The sequence below is a fragment of the Gavialis gangeticus genome, unplaced genomic scaffold (assembly GCF_001723915.1).
Source record: "Gavialis gangeticus isolate Ggan-Ray unplaced genomic scaffold, GavGan_comp1, whole genome shotgun sequence".
Lineage (NCBI taxonomy): Eukaryota > Metazoa > Chordata > Crocodylia > Gavialidae > Gavialis > Gavialis gangeticus.
Genome location: NW_017729027.1, coordinates 44,770,704 through 44,781,166, shown reverse-complemented (window position 1 = coordinate 44,781,166; position 10,463 = coordinate 44,770,704). Strand labels below are relative to the sequence as shown.

Here is a 10,463-nt window from a genome sequence, read left to right as displayed (position 1 = left end):
GAGGGAATTGGCAGAGGACATTGTTGGACCCCTCGCACAGGTCTACAAACACTCATGGTGCTCTGGCAAGGTGCCAAAGGATTGGAAAAGGGCCAATGTGGTCCCCATTTTCAAAAAAGTGAGGAAGGAGGACCCAGGAAACTATAGGCCCATTAATCTTATCTTGGTCCTGGGAAAGCTCTTTGAGAAAATTATCCAGGAGCACATCTGTGAGGGACCAGCAAGGGAGATTATGCTTAGGGGCAACCAACATGGGTTCATTAGAGGCAGGCCCTGTCAGACCAACCTGGTGGCTTTCTAGGACCAGGTCACAAAATCCTTGGACACAGGTGTTGCGGTAGATGTAGTCTTTCTGGACTTTAGACACCGTCTCTCACCCCATTCGTATAAAAAAATTAGGCAACTGTGGTGTCAATGCCTACACAGTCAGATGGGTTGCAAATTGGCTGGAGGTCCTCACCCAGAGAGTGGTGGTGGATGGGTTGTTTTTGACCTGGAGGGATGTGGGCAGTGGTGTCACCCAGGGCTCGGTCCTTGGGCCCACTCTGTTCAACATCTTCATCAGCGACTTGGACAAGGGGGTGAAAAGCAACTTGTTCAAGTTCACAGATGACACTAAGATGTGGGGAGAAGTGGGCACGTTAGAAGGGAGGGACAGGCTATAACTAGACCTGGACAGGTTACAAGAGTGGGCGGATGAGAATAGGATGGTTTTCAATACTGACAAGTGCAAGGTACTGGGGAGGAAGAACCAGTAGCATACCTACAGGCCGGGGAACTCTCTTCTCATCAGCACAGAGGCAGAAAAGGACCTTGGAGTCATTGATTACAAGATGAACATGTGCCGCCAACTTGAGGACGTGGTCAGTAAGGCTAACCGTACCTTGTCATACATCCACAGATGCATCACGAACAGGTCCAAGGAGGTGATCCTCCCCCTCTGTATGACATTGGTCAGGCCCCAGTTGGAGTACTACATCCAGTTCTGGGCACCGCACTTCAGGAGGGATGTGGACAGCATTAAGGGGGTCCAAAGGAGGGCTACTCACATGATCAGGGGGCAGCAGAGCAGGCCCTACGAGGAGAGGCTACAGGACCTGAACCTGTTCAGCTTCCACAGGAGAAGGCTGAAAGGGGATCTGGTGATCATCTATACATTTACCAAAGGGGACCAGTGGGGAATGAGAGAGTCCCTGTTTCCCTGAGCACTACCAGAAGAAACTAGGAATAATGGCCGTAAGTTGACTGAGAGTAGGTTCAGGTTGGACATCAAGAAGCACTACTTCACAGTCAGGGAAACTAGGATATGGAACCAACTTCCATGGGAAGTGGTGCTTTCTCCTAACCTGGAGTCTTCAAAAGGAGGCTAGATAATCACCTAGCCAGCATCGTTTGACCCCAGCATTCTTTCCTGCTCATGGCAGGGGGTCGGACTTGATGATCTGCTCAGGTCCCTTCCGACCCTACCAACTATGAAACTGTGAAACTGAGAACATGAAACAAAATCTCCTTAACAAGTATGCCAGCCTAACTTGGCTTTCTGAAGATCTGCTCAGATTGGAAGGTCTTAAAGCATTTTTAGGAGATGTTCAGGCTGTAGGCTCTTGCAGACCTGTAGGGATGTGAGTTCCAAAACTGAGGCACAACTACTGAGAACAGCCATGTGTTTTTGCTAAGTGGAGTTAGTGCACTGATGATCAGGGATCCTGGGTTTCTCTGATAAAAAAAAATGTCCCCAATTTTTGGGTTAAAAAATGTAACCCAAAATCCATATTTTTCCATGATTAAAATGAAATGCCACTAATACATAAATACATATATATTGGTGTTTCATTTTGATCATGGAAAAATGTGGATTTTGGGTTACTTTTTTAACCCCCAAACTGGGGACTTTTTAACAGAGAAAGCCAGGATCCCTGCTGATGATACTAGTAAGTGGTTGCTAATGGCTGATTTTAGAGATCATGATGGGCCCTTAGATACACAGGGCTTGTTCTTTTAAGAAATTAGAACATAGTTTCTCAGGATCAGAGGCGTGAAGTTTTGGAATGGTCTTTGAACAAAGTAATGGGAGTAAATTACTCAAATTACTTTAGTATGGAACTTGACAGTTTTACAGACGAGGCTAGGGATGGAGCAATAACCAAAGCATGTGATATATAAATTCAAGAATTTGGTGTTTCCATTATGGGATTGAAAGGAAACTTTATCTTCATATGGGCAATATCTGGTAAGCTGCTGGTCACCTACATGGGTCGGAAGAATACTTTTTTTGGCTTCTGTGGTATATTATTATTATTATTATTATTTCCCTATCTGAAGTATTGGATTTTGGCCCCACTTAGAAGTGAAAGTTTGGCTGGGGTACACTAGTGCTCTTACTAGTATCTGGAGGCTGCCCAGGTATGTGGTTGGAGGGTCTCAGGCATCTACTCAGAGTCAAACCTTTCATCTTATTTTGGGTCAGGAAGAAAGTTTTTCCCTAGGTCAGCTTACTGAGGATTCCTCCCCCTCCCCTTTTCTTCTATAGCAGAGAACACAGGGCTCTCCAGGGCAATCTGAGCACATATTTATGTCAGGAATTTCCTTGCAGAGGTGGCAGAGCATTGCCAGTGCTTCTCACCCCTGTTTTTTTTACATTTGGCATGTTGTAGGGCTTTTTCTCCTGAGGGTGCTTTTTGTTTCTCATGGAGTGTGAGCAATGTGTGGACCCACTGGACAAGTGATTGAATTTCTGAGGAAACCCTTCTAGGTTTAGGTATCATAAAGCTGAAATACAAAACAGTTACAAAGTATTAACTACATTTGCAACAGTTCCCCATGCCCTTTTACTATGATATAACTTTTCATCTGTTTATACAATAAGATACTTTAGTTGTTTGTTCCCTCCTTGTATAAATGGGAATGGGGTAATGGAGGAGTGCTCATATTCCAGAGCCAAGGATTTTGTATTAAGTTTATTTCTCTTTGGCTATCAGAACTTTATTTGATGGCCTTCAGGATATGCCACCCGACCTACCTTTTGGCCCACCCCTTTTTGTGGGGAAGACAACAGTTTACTGAAGAGGTCAAGTGAAGGATTATAAGGGTGACATTTGGAGGTGGGAAGATACTTTTGGAGATCTTTATCACAGAATCATAGAAATTAGGTTTGGAAGGGACCTCAAGAGGTCATCTAGTCCAAGCCTCTGAAAGAAGGACCACCTCCAATTAGATCATTCCAGCCAGGGCTTTGTCAAGCTGGATGGAGTTTCCACCACCTCTCCAGGTAACTTGTTCCAGTGCTTCACCACCTTCCTAGTGAGAAAGATTTTCCTAATATCCAACTTAAACCTCCCTTGCTGCAACTTGAGATGATTGCTTCTTGTTCTGTCATCTGCCACCACTGAGAACAGTCTAGCTCCATGCTCTTTTGAACCACTCTTCAGGTAGTTAAAGGCTGCTATCAAATCCTATCTCAGTCTTCTCTCTTGCAGACTAAATAAGCCCAGTTCCCTCAGCCTTTCCTTATAAGCCAGGTGCCCCATCCCCTTCACCATTTTTGTTACTCTTCACTGGAGTCTCTCCAACTTGTCCATGTCCTTTCTATAGTGGGGGACCCAAGACACAGTACTCCAGGTGTGTCCTCACCAGTGCAGAATAGAGAAGAAAAATTACTTCCCTCAATCTGCCAGCAACACTCTTACTAATGCAGTCCAGTTTGCTGTTAGCCTTCTTGGCAACAAGGGCACATTGCTGACTCATATCCGTATTATTTTCCACTATGGCCCCCCAGGTCCTTTTCTGCAGAAAAAGGACCTGGGGGGTTATAGTGTGGTCTCTCATGTATTCTGTATCGGTGGCCCTAAATGTTTGCTGGTTGTTTCTTAATTATTACATTGTACTATATACGTAGAGATATGGCATATATAGGTACAGTTGATAAATACATTGAAAATTAAGAAAAGGAGAACAGTCTCCACTGAGATGATAGTACCATTCACCATTAGAGTCTTAAGGAGACAGTATGTAAGATTTCAAGTTAAACCTAAATATTTCTCACAGAGCACTTCGTAGTTGTGTCATTCACCTCATTGAAAGTAATTTCTTTGGTTTTTATAATTCCATTTTTTATCGGTAGAACCAGTTGATAGTAATTTCTTTTATATTTAAAGGGCGGCTTCTAGACAAGCATCTTATTTTCAGTCATCTGCTGGTACAGGAAAAACTACATGTGTACTCTGTGCCAGGAGGGCACGTACTGCAGATGAAGAAGAGAGACAAGAAACCAGAAAGAGGTAACATTTTTACTAATCCCTTCAGATACTTTTAATGACTCCAGTCCTGTTCAATAAACCTTTTTGTCAGTATAATCTTCAGGGAGAAATCCTAACTACAGTGAATTTGATGGTAACATTTCCATTGACTTCAGTGGAATAAAGTATTTACTTTAAGAGTTTATTGTTGTATGCATCACTAAATGTGCTAATGTTATTAGAAAGCAGAAGGGCACTTTAGTAAGGGCTGTTGGTACAAATCAGCTGATCTTGGAAGAAAACTACTGAGGAAACTGTGAAAGATGGAAAGAGTCAGTAGCAGAGCTATCCAAAAGCCATCCATGGTACTATGTTCAACATTAATCTGCCATGACTGGAATACCAATGTATTGAGTATCTTTTAAATCTCATATTCCATATATCTTCATGTCTAAGTTTTTCTCTAGGTTGATTGTGTAGAAAAAAGGACAAACGTATAACCAGAATAAATTGGAGTATACTTGAATTTAATAGTTTTTTAGATCAAGTATATTATATTCCTACTGAATACTAAAATTATGTCTTTGGGTCAGCTTAACTGTACTAAATTCTCTCCATAACATTCCATCTATCAAGGGGGCTTACTGTCTCATCTCAGTTACAGCATTGAAATGAACTCCTTTAATAAATATGCTGACAACTATATTCCTGTTTTGTTAATTTGAGTATCTGCAATGTACCCTGACATACTGTACCGTATCTATACCAGAGACATAGATGTTGTATGCCATAAAATTTCCAGAGATAAGAACATATTCTTCTTTTCTTTTGTAGCTAAACTAACAGGAACTTTTTTATAATGCCACAATCCTTTTTATTTATATAGATACAGAACATGTAAAAATGGTAAAACAGCTTTAAAATATCACATAAATTGGGGCCTGATCTAATGTCAACTGAAAAAATGCCACTGTTCAATGGCTTCAGTTGACACTGGACTGACTACCTAATGGTCAACCTGTTCTATGGTTTGAAACACAAAATGGGACATATTCTGTTAGAAGGTTTGTGCAGATTATCTAATGGAGTTTTCCTTAAATCATTCCAGTGGAAACAGACAGGGCGTGTCTACACAGGAATTTAAGTGGGCTTACGTTTAATGCATATTGATTTAAGGTGGATTAAGCAGGTTTTGGCAGGTATCTACACGTGGTAGGACTTTGGACTAACTTTAGTCCCAGGTTGCTTCAGCCCTTCCATGTGCCTCTCTGGCCACCAGGGGGAGCTCCAGCCTCTAGACACATAGCTGTCAGCACTTGGCAGCTGTGCTGAAGCCAGAGCTAGCTGCCAGCATTTGGCAGCCATCTTGAAAGCACCTCCCACCCTCTTATCCCTGGCCAGCCTCTTCCCAGCCTAGGAGTTTTGTACCTAGCATGGGGCAGCATTCAGCAGCTCTCTCCTTTACTCACCCTGCCTCCCTGTGCCAGGGCTACTCCTGCCCCTGTAAGTGATGCCCAGCACCCTGCTGTCCCAGCCCACCCCTGCCAGTAATGACCAGTGCCCACTGGCCATAGTGCTGGCCCTGCTGGCCCCAGCAAGCACCCCTCACCCAGGCCACAGGAGAGTCACACACCCGCCAGTAGGGGCCAGACCACCAGCTGCTGGAGACCCTGCCTGACCCCCTCCTCCTGCACTCCCTTCTCCAGCCTACCTGTGCCGCTTCTTATACACGCCTTACCCCCTGCCCACCCCCAGCACCACTCTCAGGACACACACATAGTTGAAACAAAAAAACCCATTATGCTCACAACTCACACCCCATCCCTCCCCCTCACAACAAACAGTGCCTCTCCACCACCCTTCCCATCCACTAACAATAAAAAATCTGCTTACAAGTGACATACTATACAGCAGCCCAGCCCTGAGGAAGGAGAGGCACCCAAGCAGGAGACCTGGTGCTGGGCTCTGGCCAGTACTCTAGTGGCTGGGCAAACCCAGGATGAAGTTCCCTGTGCTAATGCAGAGTAGCATTTCCACACATTTGTTAATCTGCATTAACTAATCCCATTTAAATTTGATACTTGGTTTGGGCAGGTATCAAATTTAGGCTCACATAGCATAAAATCACCATTTTTAAACTGCATTAAGGGTGCTCACATGTAGGCATGCACCCCTAATGAGGCTTAAATTGGGCTAATCCACATTAAATAACTATGTGCACTCACACCCAGAGAGAACCATTGTCTACACATGGTTCCTTATGGCTGCTCACTGTCATCCACAAAGGCGTAATTTTTTCAGGTTTATTTAGCTCTGCTGGTGTTTATTTCCAGCTTTCTATCTGAAAGCAGCATGTAGGGGTTTGGCAAACTTTATCTGTGATGGGTGCTATCCCAGTTCCACAGCTGGATCATTTCAGGTTTTGGAGGACTCAACTCCATTTGTTCCACCTGATATTTGAATAGGGAGGTGGATTCCGGATTTTCCCCTAATTGTTAGAATAACATACAGATTTTTCTTTACATCTACAAAATATAGAGTATAGATAATGAAGAAAAACAATTAAGCAAACAAGGAAAGAAAAGGAAAAACTATAATACACAAAGCCAAAGGTGAAAAAAAAGCAAGGAAAGAGACTAATTAGGCATTAGAAATTTTGGGCATTTACAGGCATTAGAAAAAAAAATTGCTTTATTCAAAGCAGCATCATGTTACTTTTACCAGGCTCTGTAGCATCTGTATAGATTGGGTACTTCAGCAGGGCTTTTTGGCACTTTTCTCTAACAGCTGATTGAATCAGCTGTTAGAGAAAAGTGCCAAAAAAGCCCCACTAAAGTGCCCAATCTATAAAGTTGCTGGGAAAGCCAGGTCCAAATAACACAATGCCTCTGTTTGGCATGCCCTGGGCTCAGCGCAGGAGTGTGCCAAGTTTCAAGTAAAGTGCCATTTTTCCCCATGTCTGCAAGCAGCCTTAATGTTTGATTTCTGTCTGGTATGTTCTCATAATTCAGTTCTATTTGCAGAATCTTTGGGCCACTTTCTCAGCTGAAGTATATCAAGATACCTCCACTGAATTCATAGGAAAGTCAATTTATACCAGTTAATATTAGCATAACATCGCCCTCTAAATTCACAGTGAAGAGAAAGGAACCAGAATACTCATTTATTTGCAGTTCATAAGATGTTTGTTGTGATAACTTGTGAGCAAGGTAATAGTTTACATAACCAGGAACTCTACAATGTAGCTAATGGGGCTTCAGTTGCTCTTATCTGTCTACTAGTGATGACATTAAAGCTTTGATGCTGGGTTAAAATTATGACATTTCTTTCCTATCACATAGAGCTCTTGAGCACAGGTCTCATACAAGTGAGGAGAAACGAACCCGGTTTGCCACTGAGTTATCTTATTTGCAAGATGAGATTCATTCTGCCAGGCACCTTGCTAGAGAACAGCTGGATAGAGTTACTATACAAAGAATGGTATTGTAACACAACATTTTTGTTTCCTTTCAAAACAAAGCTGTAAATGAATCTGTGCTTTGGAACCATACTTCTAATGCAACAGTAGCTAGTGTTTCCTAGGGCCTTGCTTGTTACACTTCGATATACTCAAATGTTGAACCATGATAGTACTAGCTTTAGTTTGGAGCAGTCACACCTTAAGGCTAAAAACCTTCTCTGACTGTTCCCTACCTGCACAGCTGTGACTTGCTGCTAGAGGCGTAGCAAGCAGAGGCCTAACTAAGAGCTACAACAGTGACTTTCCATTACAGGGTCGGTGAGCCAGGATAGGCTTGTATTCCTTTTCTAGGTGGGGGCATGTGAGAGATAAGTGGTGCCAGGAGAGGGGGAGGGGGCAGGAACATTGACTGGGAGGCAGAGAGTTAATAGGATGGAGGTAGGTAGTAAAATGGGAGGTGGAAAGGAACTGGGTTGGAGGAAGGGTGGTGAGATGAGGGAAGTAAGCCACTGAAAGATAAAAGAAAAGAAAAAAAATAAAAGAGGAAGTAAATTAAAGAACAAATTGGAATGTGGGACTGGGGTGCAAGGGGTACTGGTTATGTTTTCTGGGGTGGGTGAAAGGTGGGAGCAATGACAGAAGGCACTTTTGGGGGAGCTACTGCATCCCCCCAGACCAGCACCTGAGGGCTATGGCCCCTTACCGCCCCTATCTGTCGGTATGCCACTGTATGCGTGGCATTATAAAGTTATTGCATGACATGATTTTTTCTTGTGCATGGCCACGCACATGCACAGCTTAGAGGGAATGCTGGAAGGGTACTGCATCCTGGGATGCTGAAGGGCTGCAACTTGGGTGACTTATCTCTGGGGAGTGGCCATACATTGTTGGAACACAAGCTTGGTAACACAGATGAGAGATAAACTTGCCTTGGAGTAGCATAACTTTAAGCCACATAAAGAGTGCCTAAAAGCAGTTTCATGTGTTAATGTGTGGACAATCCAGGTGTTAAGAACTCCAGAAGCTGTTTAAAATTAATGTGTAACAAGGCCCTTAGTTTTTGTTCACAGAGTCTGACTCCAGATGACTCTCGTGTTTGATTGGGCTCCTTCTCATCACTTTTTACTTCTGACCTGTGTAACAGCTGGAAGAAAAGATGGCCTTGGAAAGGTATGCTGTTGAAGAAAGTATAAGTCGAGCTCCTGAAATTTTGGTGCGCCTGCGGTCTCATACAGTTTGGGAAAGGATGTCTGTGAGTCTTTGTTTCACTGTACAAGGATTTCCTACTCCTGTTGTACAATGGTAAGTATCTGGACCTTTCTAGTCCTCTAAAAGTGGTGGTAAGCTAGCTATGACATGACTTTTAAGTGTCACATACACTTCAAAAACCTTCATAATTCTCATAGACATGTTAGATAGTAACTGTTGCTGCTGCAGTGAGAGGAACAGAAGTACAAAATTTGTATAACAGATACACATAGCATAATAAGTACATTAATATTTCAAAATACAAACTACAAAAGGACTCAGTAATACACTTTGATTTAACTGATAAATAAGTGATAACATAGATTGAGTTTTGTTAATGGTAAATATTTTGAAGTTTTATTCCAGACAGCAGTACATACTAGCTAAATAGTGGAAAGTGAGTGAGATTAACCAAACCTGATGTTGTGGGAGTAAATTCCTCTATCAGTTGAATGACTTACAACCACACTGAAAATAAAAGGATTCCAGTGGTATAACTGATAGATAATTTAATCTGTGAAGTTTATCATCAAAGCATTGTAGCCTGAAGCATATTCTTACACCTCTTTGAATGAGACAAAAATCCTGGTAAAAGGCAAATCTTTATGAAAATCTCAGGATCCTTTTATTCAACACTACAATTTGAAATGTGCATTTGGGTGCATTAGGCAAATGCTTCTTGTCATCAAAAGAAGATATTTGAAGTCTCTTCTGCCCTAGAAGGCTGTGTATTGAAAAGTAGAGTCAGGTTAATTTAGAATAATAAAGAGGTTATCCTTGATTACGCAACAATTGGCACACCTCAAATGCTTGTATTTAAAGTAGGAAATGTAGCAGATAAAAAAAATCTCTATCTTACTTGTAAAATATTACCCCTTAACTTTATTTGAAGTAGAAATGTGGGACCAGAGCTTTGCTTCCAGCTTCATTTTGCAGTCTAACAGAAAGGGAGAATGATGTTAGTTAAGAAAGAAGCTGAGAACTTCTATAGCAATGACAAAACAGGAGCAGACATTAGGATTGGTATACCAGACCTGTTCCAGACCTTCATGCTTCTTCCTGTCTCTCCCTTCCCAGTATAAGGGTATTTCATTGTGGTCCAGATGCAAAAGTTTAAGCAAGATTTCAGGTTGAAAAACCCTTCATCAGGCTGACAAAACACACACATTTAAACACACCAAAAAATACCCTAAACACCCCAAAAAAGCTGTGATATACAGCCAAGCCCTCAGATACCACTGAATTTGCACTGAGGAGAACAGCTGGGATTGCTATCTCACCAATCTTGAGAAGGCTTTCACCCAACAAGGACACTCCTCCAGCGAGATAGATCGCATGTTTGAAAGAGCCACCCGGACACCATGGGAAGAATTGCTGCAGTGCAGAAGAAAACCCCCAACAAATCACACACTGCTGGTTACAACATATCACCCTGCCCTTGAACCCATATGGAAAATCCTCAAACAATTGCAACCCATACTAGAAAGAGACCCTAGTGTTAAAGAGATCTTCCCAGAACC

General features: G+C 42.4%; 1 protein-coding gene across 1 annotated transcript in view; it reads left to right on the top strand.

Moving 5' to 3' along the window:
- The window catches only part of MYOM2 (myomesin 2), a 135,162-nt gene that overhangs the window by 12,854 nt on the left and 111,845 nt on the right, over nt 1-10,463 (top strand). The window contains exons 3-5 of the mRNA XM_019520605.1: nt 4,155-4,277; nt 7,577-7,715; nt 8,840-8,997. Coding sequence (XP_019376150.1) covers nt 4,155-4,277; nt 7,577-7,715; nt 8,840-8,997 — 420 coding nt within the window. The remainder of the gene's footprint in view (nt 1-4,154; nt 4,278-7,576; nt 7,716-8,839; nt 8,998-10,463) is intronic.